The sequence below is a fragment of the Mesoplodon mirus genome (assembly GCF_964341445.2).
Source record: "Mesoplodon mirus genome assembly, chromosome: 20".
NCBI classification, from domain to species: domain Eukaryota; kingdom Metazoa; phylum Chordata; class Mammalia; order Artiodactyla; family Ziphiidae; genus Mesoplodon; species Mesoplodon mirus.
In genome coordinates, this window is record NC_138996.1 from 20,034,462 (window position 1) to 20,052,182 (window position 17,721).

Below are 17,721 nucleotides of genomic sequence, written 5' to 3' on the forward strand. Positions count from 1 at the left end.
GAACAATTAGCTTTCCATCCTGTGAATCCTTACTCACTTTTACCTCATAGCTGAAATACTGACCCATCGTGCCTTTTGTTACTATTTGGCATCTAACGCCAAAGCTGAGAGAGGGAATCCAAATAGGAGAGATAGAGTTAGTTCAAGAATGTAGCGTCCACCTCTTTAATATTATATATTAAGTCAAAAGAGACCATTCAACTATACATTGATTTTTGTCAGTAAGACTTCAGTAATGAAAACAATGCATTTCGTGGACTGTGTGCGTCTGTGGTATGGGTGGGCCTGGGTGAGTTGAGGACAAGTCATTCCAGGGCATAGCATAGTAGTAGTTTGTGTAAACTTCTTGGAAGCTCATCAGGGTTAATGGTGAAAATTAGTTTTCTACCATTCAGGTTTTGTGGTCCCCCAAAATATAGTTTTAAATTTTATAAGTAAAATAAACGTAATCGAAAGCTATAACTTGGTTGCATTTTAAAAACGAGTGTGTCGGGCTTCCCTGGTGGCGCAGTGGTTGAGAGTCCGCCTGCCGATGCAGGGGACCGGGTTCGTGCCCCGGTCTGGGAGAATCCCACATGCCGCGGAGCGGCTGAGCCCGTGAGCCATGGCCACTGAGCCTGCGTGTCCGGAGCCTGTGCTCTGCAGCAGGAGAGGCCACAACAGTGAGAGGCCCATGTACCGCAAAAAAAACAAAAAAAACAAAAAAAAACGAGTGTGTCTAAACTTTACGTTGACAAAATATTTTATATCAATGTTAATGTCAGCTCTTTGTGCTTGTATCGCATTCCATACTCCTCCAGGCACATCTGTTATCCCATTTGTCCATGTGGGCAGTTCCATTGAACAGTGGGTCAACTCAGTGAAAGGAAAAATCCATCTAAGCAGTTGTCGGGTTTATGCTTGGTTGGGGAGGGACAAACTGCATGTATTACGACAGATCCATGAACGCTGCCAAGGGGAAGGTCATCTGTAGTGGATGGATGGATGGGCGTGGGGGGAATGATCAGCAGAAATGGTCACCAGAAGACTCTTGTGCTTTTAAATGGTTACTTTTAAATATGCAGACCTCATAATTGCATTAAGATCATTTTCCCTTTTGATTTAGGATAACATTACAACTCAGTTCCACAGTTAAACAAACATCATAGATGCCAGGTTCCCCTCTTCCCAAAGGAGATGAGTGCTGTGTTGAACTGGAAATATGGGCAGAAGTGACAGATGAGAGGTCTAAATAACTATACAGTAGTGAATATACTTATAAACTCCCATGAAGCTATGCACCAAGGCAGTGTTTGTGTTCTGGTTTTTTTGTAACTGGCAAACCAGAAACACAGAAAGTTAATTAAATATCTTGAGAGTAGTCAGCTTGTGTTTCTCAACAATAATGCCAAGAAGATTTTTGAAATATAGACATTAATTCAATCATTGGTTTGATAGATATTTGTTGAATATGAACTATGGGCTGGATACAGTTTTAGGTGCTGATGTCAGATGGCAGTAAGTGCTATGGGGAAAAGTCAGCCAGGAAGGGGCCAGGGAAGGGTGGGAGCACCTGTCAAGGGGAGATAGTAAGTCCACAAAGACGTCCGTCAGAATGAGTGACAGCCTGACCTTCACTGAGCCCTTGCTCACCCACTCAGGCTGTTACCTGAGACTCTAAGAAGAAATAGTATTTCTAAAAGAGTCATGTACCACAATGTTCACTGCAGCTCTATTTACAATAGCCAGGACATGGAAGCAACCTAAGTGTCCATCAACAGATGACTGGATAAAGAAGATGTGGCACATATATACAATGGAATATTACTCAGCCATGAAAAGAAACGAAATTGAGTTATTTGTAGTGAGGTGGATGGACCTAGAGTCTGTCATACAGAGGAAAGTAAGAAAGAGAAAAACAAATACCATATGCTAACATATGCTAACACATATATATATATGGAATCTAAAAAAGAATCTGAAGAACCTAAGGGCAGGACAGGAATGCAGACGTAGTGAATGGACTTGAGGACATGGGGAGGGGGGAGGATAAGCTGGGACGAAGTGAGAGAGTGGCATGGACATATATACAGTACCAAATGTAAAATAGATAGCTAATGGGAAGCAGCCGCATAACACAGGGACATCAGCTCCTTGCTTTGTGACCGCCTAGAGGGGTGGGATAGGGAGGGTGGGAGGGAGAACACAAGAGGGAGGAGATATGGGGATATAGGTATATGTATAGCTGATTCACTTTGTTATAAAGCAGAAACTAACACACCATTGTAAAGCAATTATACTCCAGTAAAGATGTTAAAAAAAAAAAAAAAAGAAGAAGAAGAAATAGTATTTTTTAAAAGTTGGTCCTGGGAGTTCCCTGGTGGCCTAGTGGTTAGGATTCCAGGCTTTCATTGCCGTGGCCCAGGTTCAATCCCTGGTCAGGGGACTGAGATCCCACAAGCCGCACATCGCAGCCCAAAAAAAAAAAAAAAAAGAAAAAGAAAAAAGAAAGGTGGTCCTGAAAAAGGCATCTAAAACTCTCTAGCCAAAAATAGTGTGCTTTCTGACAATTAAGCAGGCTTGTAGAGCGCTTGATCCTAAATTGATGGGTTCAGTCTAATATATTACACTGATGTTTTGCTCTAACACAGTATACCCTCCCATCCCCCATGGAGGGAGACTGAGTCACCGGTTCTATTCTGGGAGATGTGCTACTGAAGGATGGAGAAGTTATCCTAAAGGAAAAACTACGCATTTTTAAGATTGTCTGTGGCCTGAGCCCTCACGATATCACTCAAGTGAAGCTTCATTTTAGTTTGAGCTATTCCCTTTAAACTAAATTTTTTTAAATATATTATTACTTCAATAAAGTCAATACATGTCTATGATAAAAATCCAAACAGTGGAGAAAGATATAAAGTTAAAAGTCCGAGTCTTCAGACTCCCAGCTCCGCCCCCCCCATTTGGAACATTTTTTTCTATATCATCCCAGAAATTCTTATCCATATTTTAAATATCATAAACTTCAGTTCTACACATTTTTGTACTTAATGTATCTTGAAGTCCTTCAAATCAGAACCTCTAGGTCTACCTCATTTTTTTCATACTGTATATTTGTTTCATTGTATAAATTGGTTAAACCCTTCTCTTGTCAATGCATGTTTAGGTTACTTTCATTACAAGTCTGCAGGAAGATCCTGTGACGTACACCAAGATAATTTGGTGAGCATATCTGTAAGATAAAGTACTAGAAGTAGAATCAATATGTCAAAATGTATATGCATTTTTAAACAGATGTTACCAAATTAACCTCTAAAAATGTCAGTTTATGCTTCTGTCAACAGCGTGTGAAAGTGCCTTGAACTAACTTTTAATTTTACTGTTAATTTGGAAGAAAACCCATAATGATTTTGTTATAACAGGGGAAAGATCATGATTCTGGAGCCACACATGGGCTGTAGACATGCAATATTTTCCACGAGCCTGTTTTCCAAACTGAGACGGTGCTTCTCCTTTTTTGCATGTCAATTGCCTACCCATCTGGATCACTGTTTCTTGGGATGATGAAGTGGTCTGGAGAGACTTCTCACAAATGCCACATTTTCCATCCAATTGTAAAATGCTAATACTATGCTTCCATTTTCAGACCACGTTTACCTTCTTGAAAAAGCAAAGGTTCCTCTTGAAGGAATGCTATGTGCCTCCCTTTAAAAAAAAAAAAATTAGAGTTTATTCTGACCAAATTTTCCTTTGGAGGAAAAAAATACTCTCTGTGAGGCTAGAACATCCCCTCTGCCGCCACTCTTCACGTCTTCTGGGGGTGGGAAGAGGGGTTTTGGCCAAAACCTGTAAGACTGCCTCTTCCTGTGTGACCCTGGCCTATAAAGATAGCTTTAGTTTTCTCACCTTGAACGTGAAGAGGTTGAAACAGGCCACAGGGTGTGGGCGAGGTTTTCTCCATCTGCTTTGTTCCCTCTGCCTTGCATTTTGTAGGTGCTGAAGAAATACTGAGTGAATGAATGGATTAATCTATACAGCCGTTTCCAGCCAAATCTCTTATCCTCATTTTTAAAAACGATCCACAGAACACTCGGTGTTTCGAACAAAAGAAAATTCAATTTGCTTTCCTTTACTTTAAGTTGGAGAATCGTCAGACACCGAAGCTGAAGTTTGGAGCTGGGGGACTCTTAGCTGGGACCCTGCCCTCTGTCCCCACATTTGTTCTGGCCCAGCTGCCGTCAGGAGGCAGCCGGGCGCCAAGCAAGCCACACGGGCTCATTTGTACGGTTCAAAACTGGACTGACCGCTTCCTCCTGAAGCCCAGCTCTCATTTTGGCTATAGAGAACAGTGAATGTACCTATTACAACCCAGCCAGAAGAGAGGACTCTATAATCAGGAAACCTCACAGTGCTGGGTTTGAACTTTTGGCCTGCATTTCTGCATAGGAGTTAAGCCTTTTTTTCCCCACCGTTGAAATCCTGATTTCTCTTCTCTGCTTTATAAATATAATGGCACCAAACTAGTACACTTTCCTCTCCATCGTTGTAAGGTCCCACCCAGTGCACCGTACGTGATGTGTAGTTTTTTCCTAGAAACACTTTCTCTTCTCTGAAACACAGGCGCTAAGGAGATGCAGAGGTGTTCTTCTCTATAGCCGGCTGCAGGCTTGATATGCAGAATTGGAAATTGGAAGGAAAACTTAGGAAATGGGATTTGTAGCTCTCTGGCCCAATTAGGACTCAAAGTCATTAAAAAAAAAAAAAACAAGCACCAATGATGTAACTATGATGTAGGCAGACTTCCCAGCAAAGTATTTTCCATTCATATCCTTTTTACACCCTTAATTGTAAGCCAGAATTTGGAAACAGGGAGATCTAACACCGGCATAGAGCCGGGATATATTTGACTTCGTCTCATGCACCCTTGGATCTGAGTCCTGAGAACATGGGCTGTTGGCCAAAGTTTTTAACGATTTTTTTAGGCACGTTTTTCTGAACCAGTGGTTTGCCTGTGAATTTTGAGACTGTTTTAGGTGTCAAGGCATATTTGTTCCCTCTTCTTTCTGGCTCTTCTGAATGCAGAGGGTGGCAGCTGCTGCAAACAGTAAGAATCTAGCCTCTGGGGGGCCCACAGCTGTGTTTGTGAGGAGGTGCCCCATGCAAGAGCCAGGAAAACGACAGACCCAGAGCGGATCTTCTGGGGTGCTCTCTGGTCCCGCAGAAGACAGCTAACCGCTTGTCTCATGCTGGAGAAATCGGTTTCATCGAGAAGGGCTACACGTAGACATCCCCCTCCAAATATTAACAGCCAAGAATATTAACAGCTGAGATGTTATATGGTCCTGGGGTGCCTGGGGGCGATCCGAGTGAATTATGGTCTTTTTGCCTGGTGCGGGTCCACATCTGGAGAATGGTCAGAAGATGGTGTACCTGTTACCCAAGTAGGAGATTTTTTTTTAATGCAAAAATCACAATATGTATATGTAATGCCCAGATATACAGAGGAAGTGCACATTTCAGATGAGCCTCACTTCACCAGATGAGGTCTGTGTAATGCAGTCCTTTACAACCTCTGGTGAAGTGCGTGGCTAGGAGCCTTCCTATCCAGTGCCATCCTCTGATTACTGTATGCTTTAGCTGGTGATTGTTGGGTGAGAAACACCTAACATCTAAGAAATAAAGAAAAATGAACCAGTCCACATGCTAATCCCCGAAGCCGCGCCTCCTAATACCCATTACTCCTGCCCCGATTTAGCTAAGTGGTTTTGGGATATAGATCTGATCAAAGCCACACACTCACAGTTCCCACAAGAAAGCAAGAGAACACACACAGGGCAAAGGAGAAAATCCCTTCCTTCCAACTGCCTGAACACACGCGTTATTTTCTGTGCTAAACCACAACCTCTTGGTTTTCTTTGGTAATCTAGGGAATGAGAAGTGTTACCGATTTTTTTTTTTTTTTTTTAAGATTCCTGCTATCCTTAAAGATTGAAAAGTTTTCCAGCGGCAGCTTGTGGGAACTAGAGATAGAGGAACAGTGGAAGCAAGATAAGCATCTGCCTAGAGGTATTTTATTTCAGGGGCAGCTTTGAGACAAAATGCACATGAGGAGCTGTTGAAAATGGAGAGAATGGCTGAAATTATAGACTATCAGTGCTGGAAGGAGCCTTCGCAGGGATGCAATCTGGTCAGTTTGTTTGTTTGTTTGTTTTTGTGGTATGCAGGCCTCACCGCTGTGGCCTCTCCCGTTGCGGAGCACAGGCTCCAGACGCGCAGGCTCAGTGGCCATGGCTCACGGGCCCAGCCGCTCTGCGGCATGTGGGATCCTCCCAGACCGGGGCACGAACCCGTGTCCCCTGCATCGGCAGGCAGACCCTCAAGCACTGCGCCACCAGGGAAGCCTCCCAATCAGTTTTTAAATGAGGAAATTCAGCCGAGTAAGATTGACAGCTTACATCAGGGTTCATCCCGCTGTGCGCCCTCAGATCAGACGAGAGGCAGAAAGGGATGTGTTGAAAGCGTCAAGGAGGGCTGTAGGGGGAAGCCCAGGAAGACAAACCAAATAAGGGGGTGGGAATAAGCATAAGGCTTAAGGAGGGGACTAGCTATTGAAACTGATTTGTCAAAAACCTCCCCGGCCGGTTGGACAGGGGACCCAGGAGTCCTGACCATAGGCAGGCTGTCCCTGTCTGGACAGGGAGACTGGAGCCGCTGAGTAAAGCGTTGACCGGGATTCTGATCACCTCTGCCTGCCCCCTCCCCAACCCTTATCTTCTGCGTGTTGATAATGCATCTCTTTGCACAAACCTGGTTCCCAGCTCCTGTGTTCAACTAGCTGCCTTTACCAACTCTGTCCTCCTGGGGGCTTTGCGCTGGAGCTTGTACCATGCAGGAGACCCCTGCTGTCACTTACTGATGCTGGTCAGTGGGGCTGAGGCACGGACATCGGCACCTGAGGACATGGTCATCCACCTGGCTCCCTCCTGCCTGTGGAGCACCCCCAAGTGAGGAGGCCCCCATGCTGATGGGAGAAGCTTGGTGCCAGCCCATTCTGTCCCCCTTTGGCTGGAGAAAGCAGAGAGGGACTCAAGCAGAGATAGCTGTTACCTGTTCAGAAGCAGCCCTGCAAAGGCCATGTGCCTCTGAGTGAAGTGACACAAAGCTAACAGACAGTTTGCTTCCTTTGGGGCCTTTCTCCACTTGCCTCCGGCCTCTGTATTTGTTGTGCGTCTTGCATCTTGGTCGTCCTGCTAAGGTGGGAGGGGGTCCAGAGAGGCACTATGTGCCCCGCCCTTAGGCTACATGCACAGTCAACTAAATGAGGGGCACACATCATAACTGCGTATTTCCTTGAATCTGAGACCCATGTTTCTTTCACATTTTAACCTTCAGGATAATAAGATGTATTTTATAATGTATGGATACAGTTAATGTTTTTTTTTAATCCCCTTAAAAGCTGTTATTAAAATATTGGGTACATCTTTGAGTCCGTTCTTAGAATGAAAGAAATGAGTATTATTTTCAATTGGCCCTTTCTTGTCTCTGATGTCAGTACCTTTTCTTATATATTTTTTACCTGAACTCTTGTTTCATTGTGAACTCTCCATTTCATACATTGATATAAAGAGTAAGTCCAATCTTCGCTCTTGTCTCACCGTCTGTGACATTTCTGAAGGTCCCCATGCTCTGCGGAGGCCTGAGGCAGTGATGGAACTTTCCCCAAATCACATCAATATCCACGTGCACCTCTGGGAACTGTGGGGCCTGGGAACCACTCACTTTCCCTTGAGATCTGTTTCTTCTTATGCAATCACATTCTCTGCCTTCTGAAATGTCTGTGGGCCTGCACTGTCCCCCAGGCCATCAGGGCATTTGTCAAAACTCAGAGAATTACACACTAAGAAGGAGGAATTATACTGTAGCTAAACTGTGCCCTCTATAAACTGACTTTTTGAAAAAATCCAGCCAAGCCACACATGTTCCAGTTTGTCGTTGCTGTTGTAACATTGTTTGCAAAATATTAGAAGCAACCTAAGTGTCCATGCACGGGGGACCAGTTAAATAAATTATGGTACTTGCATATGATGATACAGTATGGGATAGCTTTTAAAAAGAATTAGGTAGACCTGAACATCATCTGATGTGGAATGTCTCCAAGCCATAGTGGCAAGTGAAGAAAAGGAATACTGCAATCAGTGGGCACCGTTTGCTCTCTTTTGTGTAAGTGCGTGTGTGTATGTGTGTGTTTGGGTTGTTTGGCAGATCTCCAGAAGGATGCATGGGAAATTGCCAGCCATGTTTCCTCTGAAGAGAGGGACTGGGCGCTAAGGAACAGGATAGGAGGAAGACTTCATTGGCATTGTACACCTTTTTTTGCATTTTGAGTTGTGTTCATTGTGCATATGTTGTCTCTTCAAGAAATAGATAAAAACAAAATAAAATAGATTGCTTTGATGGAAAGAAAAAAAAAAAGGCCCACAGGACCCTGGAACTGAGTGGCCTGGGCCCCCGGTCTGATGGTTTCTGTTTCTCTTTTTCAGGTCCATCATCTGAGCTGACTCACTCGCCCACCAGCAGCGGGAAGGAGCTCTTCAGCCCTGTCCCCTTCCCTTCGGGCTCCACTGAGGATGTGTCCCCAGGTGGCCCCGTGCAGCCCCCGCCTCTCCCCCAGAAGAAGCTAGTGAGCCGGGCGGCCTCTTCCCCGGATGGCTTCTTCTGGACCCAAGGCTCCCCCAAGCCAAGAACAGCAGGTCCCAAGCTGAACCTCAGCCACTCGGAAACCAACGTCTGTGTCCATGACGAGCCCCACTTCAGCTACTCCTCAGGCCCTGGCAGCCGCCACCAGCACATCTTCTCTGCTTCTGAGCCTCTGGAGAAAACATTCAAAGACAATGGCCCCTGGGGCCCAGCGCCAGGGCTGGCGGGCAGCCAGAGCCTGCAGGGCAAAGGGGTCTCCTCGGCCGCGGCCTCCCAGCTGAGTGTGTCCAGCCAGGCCTCGGCGGGCGGCGCCCAGCTGCAGCTCCACAGCCTCCTGAGCAGCATCAGCAGCAAGGAGGGCACCTACACCAAGCTGGGAGGGCTCTACGCCCAGTCCTTGGTCCGCCTCGTGGCCAGGTGTGAGGACCTCTTCATGGGTGGCCAGAAAAAGGGGCTGCGCTTCAGCGAGAATAACTGGTCCCTGTTCAAGCTGGCCTGTAACAAGCCCTGCTGCGACTCGGGGGATGCCATTTATTACTGTGCCACCTGCTCCGAGGACCCCGGCAGCACCTACGCTGTGAAAGTAGGTACCAACCCCTCCTCCCATTCCACAGTGCCGCCAGCCGGTCCTGGCTGAGGGGGGCAGCGCTATGGCTGGGGAAGTCATTGCCCCTCAGCCGGCTCCCGGAGGAGGGTAGTTTCCAAAAAATGCTCGGTGGGCTTCCCTGGTGGCGCAGTGGTTGAGAGTCCGCCTGCCAATGCAGGAGACGTGGGTTCATGCCCCGGTCTGGGAGGATCCCGCGTGCCGCGGAGCGGCTGGGCCCGTGGGCCGTGGCCGCTGGGCCTGCGCGTCCGGAGCCTGTGCTCCGCAACAGGAGAGGCCACGGCAGTGAGAGGCCCGCGTACCGCAAAAAAAAAAAAAAAATGCTCGGTGATCTCACTCTCTGCCTGGCCCAGGACGTGGTGCGATGTGATTTGTACAATGAATAGAAGGTTCATTCTGTGCATTCAGGAACGAACCTACATGATCGAGTTGGATTAAGACAGTTGCCTTTTAATGTAATGGAGAGTTCATTCATTTATTCAGCAGGTTTCTATTGGATGCCTACTATGAGCCAGGTATTTTGTAAAGATCTGAGTATATAGAGGTGAACATATGGTTCCCGTGGAGCTTATAATCTAATACGGGAGATAGGCAATTAAGACATAGTTCTTAAAATAGAGCCAGAAGGAGAGTTAGACCCAAGCATCATCTTGAACAGTAACAGTAATATTATTGATAGAGCAGTCAGTATACAACTAGACTCTTGGATGGGTGTGTTAACTACACGACCTCAAATCCTCACAGGGTAGGTAGGTGTTACAGCTGGGGAATCTGAGGCTCAAAATGATTAAGTAATCTGCCCACAGCTGGCAGGTGGCTAAGATGGATTTGAAGTCTTCTTTGTCTTGTCTCAAAGCCTATGCTACCACCCTGTCAGTTAAGAAGTTCTGGGAAGTTAAGGGACTAGTCCAAAGTAACACAGCTCTTTAATCATTGGCCCTGGATCAGGTCTGTTGCTAGCACGCCCCATTGCTCTTTTGGGGCACAGCTCTGAGTAAGCTGGTGGAGCTGTCTGTATCCATCTGGCCCCTCTGGTGGCCCCTTTTCTCATCTTCTTTTGGCATCCCTTGAGTACCTGGTGGTCTGTGGTCCTTCTATAAATGCAGGCTTTTGTGAGGAGCGAGAAGGGAACCCTGAACTCTTTTCTGCCACCACCTGCCCCAAGACGTTCTTTTATTTCTAATTAGAAAAAGTGCAAACAGTGAACTAACATGAAATGGTCTTGGCGGGGTAGCTTCCTTCTTACCAGTAAGATTTTTTTTAATACTGTGATTATTAGCCAAGGAAAATTGCAGTGAATTTTACTGTGAGATTTTTCTTTTAAAAAATTGGTGACACCACCATAAAATATAGATTGGGAACCCCTGATTTATTTGTTCAAGGGGCTCTGTATAATTACTCGCTGCCTTCTTGCAAAAAAAACTAGGCGGAAAGGTAGCTATTAGGAGGATCCAGTTCATTGTCAGAAATCAAGGCCCCAAAAGACTAGATAGATTTTTGAACTTCATTGCCTCTTTATATCTGAACTCAGCAGCTACTCTCTTGTTGAGCTACCCTTCCTGGTCACCCCCGCCCCAACCACAATTAAAAGAAAAAGAAACAACCCCAGCGTTTCCCTTCCTATTAGGAGGGTGCTGTATCCAGTAAAGGAAGAGTGAGTAGACCCTCCAGAGAGCTGGACGTGGTCAGCCTGGTCATCGCTGGTGGCCCAGAGCCAGGGGTCTGTATCCATGCAATGAAAGGGATGGAGATTTGAGCTCCTTGAAAGTCAAGGGGATGGAGGTGCCTTTAGGAAGTTCTTTGCTTCTGACAACCTAGTGGACCTGAGAAAGGGATCTGTGAATAAGGTCTCTGCTTCCACCCTGAACATTTCCTGTGTTCAAGTGCATGTGTTACTCTCCCCCGTCTCCTTGGGCTGGACCTGGGCGGCTCCTTCACTGTCAAGAGACAGCTGACTTCTCCATTTTGAGGAGGAAAGAGCCTGGTGGGACAGGCTTAATCCCTCTTGCCCATGGGGTAGAAAGTGATATGGCCCAGGGGGCCACCTGGTGCAAGATCTGCCGCTGGATCAAAACCTCCGGGCAAAGGGGTTTGGTTTTTATATCCATGATGGTGATGTGCAACTTGGATTCTAGGACCTCCTGTAACAATGTAGAATTAGCCAGTTCTCCGAAGAACAGTGCAGAAAATTCAGCATTTCCAGAGGATGTTGAAAGGCAGCATCGTTCATTGCATTCGAAATGTAAACCATAAGGAAGCCAGTGATAGACCTTGGTCCTCTTAAGGAAGAGAGTCCCCGGGGTCTCCTCTTTGATTTTGCTGGAGCCTTGGCAGCTCAGGGACTGTCTCTGTAACGTGTGAAAAGGAAATCTGGGGAAGAGCTTCCTGTATTCAGAGTCTGGGGAACAACAATATCTATTTGCAAATGTGCCTGGCCTGGGGGGGAGGGGAGGGGGCGGGGCATGGAGCATCCTTCCACACTGCTGTTCCACTTCATTAGTGCTGATCCTAGATGGAATACAGTCATCTGAATCAGCTGAATCCCCAGGAGTGGGGAGCGGGGCTCCTTCCCGCACCGCCTGGCTGTGGCTGAGCTCATTTCATCCGTGCCTGGGAAGCAGGAGCTTCAGTTGCAGGCTCGCACCTGCTCGGGCTGATGCTGGTCCCTGTGTTTTGTCAGCTTGGCACCCTGTAGCCACGAGGAGGTGAAGCCAGCTCGTGTAGCCCAGCTCCACGAGTGTGAGGAGGGAAAAAAAGCCTTAGTTGTGTGTGCTTTCGAAGCTGTTTCATGCCTCAGTCAGCCAGAACTCCGGTAATTAGGGACCTGTGCTAAGCGGGCTGGGCTTTTTTTATTTAACAGACGTGACTTAGCCCAGATTTTCAACCACGAATCAGGCCGTGGCACCAAAGTTTAAAGTGAAACTTGGCTCAGTGAAACGTTTGAAATTTGAGCTGAACCAAAGGCCTTTGTGAAGGTCTTGAGCCAGAACTCAAGCACAGACTCCCTGAAAATGAACTTGGGGGGGCGGTGAGGGGAGATGGGGTGGAAAAGAAGCCGTCCCCTCCCTTCGCCCCTCCTCTCCCCTCACCTCTAATCTGACACTGTAGAATGATCTTGGCGGCCCCGCCCAGGGCTGCCCCTCTGGATAACACACGCTCTGTCCTTTGTTCGAGGCAGCGAGGAAGCTGCAGGTCTTGCCAGAGGGACCAGCTCACTGATTCTGAAATGCATCCAGGCCACTTGTCATTCACTCTCCTCTTTCATTTACACCCCTGTGCGAAGTGCCTGGAGCTCCCGAGGAGAGTGTTTGCCGGGCCCAGGCCTTTGATACCCTGGAGAAAGGGGATCCTTGGAAACACAGCCCAGGCCCCGGCAGCTGCACCCTCTGGGTTTGTACAGCCAGCCAGCTCTGGAATTGCCCAGCACCACCACACGGCTACAGCCAGACCCGCAAGGGCAGTCACCATAGCAACCTCTCCCGGTGGGTGCTCGCCTGGGCATTGTGTTGAAAGCCACACCTGTGTTGTGTCCTTTAATGCTCCCAGTGGCCCTGTGAAGAGGGACACTGCCCCTGAGATACAGAGGAGAAACACACTTGGAGATAAATACCATTGATCTTCAGTATTTGTGGATTCTGCGTTTGTGAATTCGATGCTGAAACTTACTTGTAACCCCACATCAGTACTTGGAGGGCTTTGGGGTTCATTACTGAACTGGCACACAGTGGGCGGGGGCGGAAATCCGGGTCATCCGACTTGCGAATCTTCAGCTGAGGTGGCACAAGGGGACCCTCCGCCTTCTTGTTTCAGCTCTCATACTGTACACAGGTGTACTTTTTGTGTCTATTTAGTGCCTCATCATCACACTTTTGTGCTTTTCGTTGGTGATTACGCTCTTTAAAATGGCCACGCTGAGTGCTGAAGTCCTGTCTCGTGTTCCTAAGGCCAGGAAAGGCTGTGATGCACCTTTGAGAGGGTGTTAGATCAGCTTAGTTCAGGCATGAGTTACCCTGCTGTTGGCTGTGAGTCAGTGTTAGTGCATCCGCAGTATCTATGAATAAGGCGTCTTTAAACAGAAACACACAGTGTACAACAAGGTTACATATTGATAAGTTGGTGAACATCTTGTGACCAGAAACTTGCAAGAACCTCACATTGTATTTCCCCAGGAGCAGTGGTTCAGCATTCATTCATTCAGTGTTTGTGGCTACTTAATAGAACGTAACGACCACAACAAGAATCAAGGGAAAGTTGCCAATGTTTGCAGAGTTTATATTTAAACTAAGGTCCTTTTCACTCCAAAGCCCATACTTTTCACCTCCAGAACACTTCTTAGCCGTATAATCTAGGGCAAATAATTTAACCTCTTGAAGTCTCAGTTTCCTCCTCTGTAGTAGCATCTACCTCATTGAGTTGTTCAATGAGATTTAACGAGACACTACATGACAAAATGCTTTGTAGGCATGGTGCAAGAGTTCGGTAGGTATATGTTGTAGTTGAGAAGCCCTCACGGGACGGGATGACACCAGTATCCATGGATGGCACAGCAGACGGGTCCATACACAGGGGTTGGTATTTATATGCAAGAATGTTTTTTGAGGACCCCTCCCAAATTTCCCTTAGTGTAATAGTGTTCCAGAAGACTACCTTTTAAAAACTGAATACAGGGCTTCCCCGGTGGCGCAGTGGTTAAGAATCTGCCTGCCAGTGCAGGGGACACGGGTTCGATCCCTGGCCCCAGAAGATCCCACATGCCGCAGAGCAACTAAGCCCGTGCGCCACAACTACTGAGCCTGTGCTCTGGAGCCTGTGCTCTGCAACAAGAGAGGCCACAACGATGAGAGGCCCGCGCACCGCAACAAGGAGTAGCCCCTGCTTGCCTCAACTAGAGAGAGCCCATGTGCAGCAATGGGGACCCAACACAGCCAAAAATAAAAACTGAATATAGCTGGGTGTGCTCGGATAAGAAAGAGCCTGCAGCAGTGCCTTTTAGGCATGCATTCTGAAATCACTTTTGTTAGTAATAGGAAGCACTGTCTGGGATAAAATGTACTTCCCTTTTATTTCTATTCTACTTCTCTAATAGAGGGATCAATAAATTAATGTGTTCTCTCCCCCCAGCCCTCCAATTATCTTTTTAAAAGTTTTCTCAGAAGCGGAGCTCTTTTATGCCAGGTTTTATGCTGAGCTTTGTAGAGCTGCAATATAAATAAATCTCTTTGAAAAGGTGCTTGCAACAGAACTTCTAAAAACGTCACCTGTAAGCATTGTGGTGCTCCATAAACGCTGCTGTACTCATCTGAGTGCAGCCATGCAGCACCCCAAAGGGTTATTTTGGGATTGTTTGCAGGATGATATTTTATAGATGGAGGCGAAATGCCTTTCTTCTCAGGATTACGCACTGATCCTTACCTTTCTACAAAGTACGGCTGGGGTTGCATCATCTCCTTTTGAGAGGGGCACCCACAGACCATATACCGTCCCTTTCAGTGTAATTAGAGGGATATTGAGACCTGACAGGGCCATTGTGTCTGGCTCAAGACTCTTCAGTTGTGTGGCCACCAGATGAGGGTTCCTGTTGCTCAGGATCCTTAGGTGGCAGTCGCTGTCGTTAGTACAAGAAGATGTAGAAGAGGTGGGAAAGACACTGGGAATTCCCCAAAGGAGCTTGAGATCATCCGTCTGTTTATTCCCACCTCTGGTTCAGAGGGTGCCTTTGGGCCCTCTGGGTTCCCTATTCTCTGGAGATTTCTGTTTTCTTTCAGCTGCTCTGACTCACCCTTGTAGGAAAAGCTCGTGGCTTCCACTTAGCGGCTCCACTGAAATCAGCCCAACAGGTTGTGCCAGCTGGTAGGCATGGCATATGTACCTGGATCTAGAAACTAGGGCAGCCTAAGAGAATTTGACCAAGGCCTAGAGGTTTAGGGCCTGCATCTGCCCCCAAGATTCCCCAAGAAGGGAACATCCCAGGGGTCGAACACATCTATTATAAGGTAGCTGCCAAATCAGGTGTGAGGGCTGGGGAGTGAGGCTGACTGCCTGTGTAAGCTCTCATCTGGCTTCCTGAGAATTTGTCCAGCCTATGCTGTGGGCATGGGGACATCTTCCTACCAAGGGAACTCACTCTTGCTGGGTTGTATGATAATTTTAGGTTTAAGTTATTAAGAAATTGCCAAAGTGGTGGTACCATTTTACATTCCACCAGCTATAAATGAGAGTTCCCATTTCTCCACATCCTCATAGACACTTGCTATTACCATTTTATTATAGCCGTTCTGGTGGGCCTCACCTGGTCTCTCATTGTGGTTTTGACTTGCATTTCCCTTATGATTCATGATGTTGAACATCTTTTCATGTGTTTATGGCCAATTATATATTTCTTTGGTGAAATGCCTGTTAATATCTTTTGCCCACCTTTTGATTGGGTAATTTATCTTATTACTGCATTGCAAGAATTTTTGGTAAATTCTGGATAGAAATCATTTTACTGGATATGTGTTTTGCAAATATTTCCTCCCACTCTATTACTTGTCTTTGCATTTTCTTAGTATCTTTTGAAGCATACAAGTTTTGAGTTTCGGTAAGGTCAAGTTTGTCCCTTTTTTTCTCTTACGGACCATGCTTTTGGTGTGGTATCTGAGAAATCCTTGCTCAACCTAAGGTCTCAAAGATTCTGTCCTGTGTCTTCTTCAAAAGTGTGTATGTTTTGGCTCTCACATCTAAGTCTCTCCATTTTGACCTAGGTCTCTGGGATCCATTTTGAGTTCAATTGTGTGTACGGTGTGAGCTATGGGTTTAAGTTCACCGTTTTGCATGTGGATATCTAAATGTCCCAACACCAGTTGCTGAACCGAATGATGGCTCTGGCTCTTTGACCTCACTGCCCCTTTCCCCCGCAGATCTGCAAAACCCCTGAGCCCAAAGCAGCCTCATACTGCAGCCCTTCCGTGCCCGTACACTTCAACATCCAGCAGGACTGCGGCCACTTTGTCGCCTCGGTGCCCTCCAGCATGCTCACCTCTCCCGATGCGCCCAAGGACCCCCTGTCTGCCCTGCCTTCACATCCCCCCGCCCAGGAGCAGGACTGCGTGGTGGTCATCACCCGAGAGGTACCCCACCAGACCGCCTCGGACTTTGTGCAAGACTCAGCCACCAGCCACCAGTCTGAGCCCGAGGTTTACGAGCGGCGCGTGTGCTTCCTGCTTCTGCAGCTCTGCAATGGGCTGGAGCACCTGAAGGAGCACGGGATCATCCACCGGGACCTGTGCCTGGAGAACCTGCTGCTGGTGCACTGTGCCCCGCAGGCCTCCCCGGACCCCTCCTCCGCCACCTCCTGGGGCCCTCCCACCGCCGTACCCCCTGCCCCTGCCGCTACCCCCTCCTCTTGCCCCTCTGCTGCCCTCCCAGCCGGCGTCACCCCCACCCCTCCGGCTGGCCCCGCCTGTCAGGGAGGGCCCGGCGAGAAGCACCTGCCCCGACTTATCATCAGCAACTTCCTGAAGGCCAAGCAGAAGCCGGGCGGTACCGCCAACCTGCAGCAGAAAAAGAGCCAGGCCCGCCTGGCCCCAGAGATTGTGTCTGCCTCCCAGTACCGCAAGTTCGACGAGTTCCAAACGGGCATCCTCATTTACGAGCTGCTCCACCAGCCCAACCCGTTCGAAGTGCGGGCCCAGCTGCGGGAGCAGGACTACCGGCAAGAGGACCTGCCCCCACTGCCCGCGCTGTCCCTCTACTCGCCGGGCCTGCAGCGGCTCGCGCACCTGCTGCTGCAGGCGGACCCCATCAAGCGCATCCGCATCGGCGAGGCCAAGCGCGTGCTGCAGTGCCTTCTGTGGGGACCCCGGCGGGAGCTGGTGGAGCAGCCGGGCACCTCGGAGGAGGCGCTGTGCGCCACGCTCAGCAACTGGATCGACATGAAGCGGGCCCTGATGATGATGAAGTTCGCCGAGAAGGCGGTGGACCGCCGGCGCGGGGTGGAGCTGGAGGACTGGCTCTGCTGCCAGTATCTGGCGTCGGCGGAGCCCGGAGCTCTCTTACAGTCGCTGAAGCTCCTGCAGCTTCTGTGAGGCAGCCCCCCGCCCCCGTGCTGCCCCCAGCCCTGCCCTGCCTTGCCTTGGAAACATCTGTGTCTCCTGGGAAATGGTACAAATGACTGTTGTACTTGGATGTAATATATACATATATATATATATATATATATATATATATATATATATATATATATATACACACACACGTAAGATATAAATACAAAAGACTGAGGATGTCACTGCCCACCCTGGTCTGGCCTCCTCTCCTCCCCTAGTCTTGAAGTTTTCCCCTACAATTGTGTACATTTCTAGCTTATTGCAAGGTCCTGAGGACAGTGTGGCCAGCAGAGTGAAGCCTGGACTCTGGTCTCACTACCCCATTATGGGCTCTCTTTACCCTCTTGTCAAGTG

General features: G+C 47.9%; 1 protein-coding gene across 1 annotated transcript in view; it reads left to right on the forward strand.

Moving 5' to 3' along the window:
- The window catches only part of PRAG1 (PEAK1 related, kinase-activating pseudokinase 1), a 48,724-nt gene extending 31,282 nt beyond the window's left edge, over positions 1-17,442 (forward strand). The window contains exons 5-6 of the mRNA XM_082608599.1: positions 8,520-9,259; positions 16,180-17,442. Coding sequence (XP_082464725.1) covers positions 8,520-9,259; positions 16,180-17,346 — 1,907 coding nt within the window. The 3' untranslated portion in view covers positions 17,347-17,442. The remainder of the gene's footprint in view (positions 1-8,519; positions 9,260-16,179) is intronic.
- Positions 17,443-17,721: the final 279 nt, after the last annotated feature.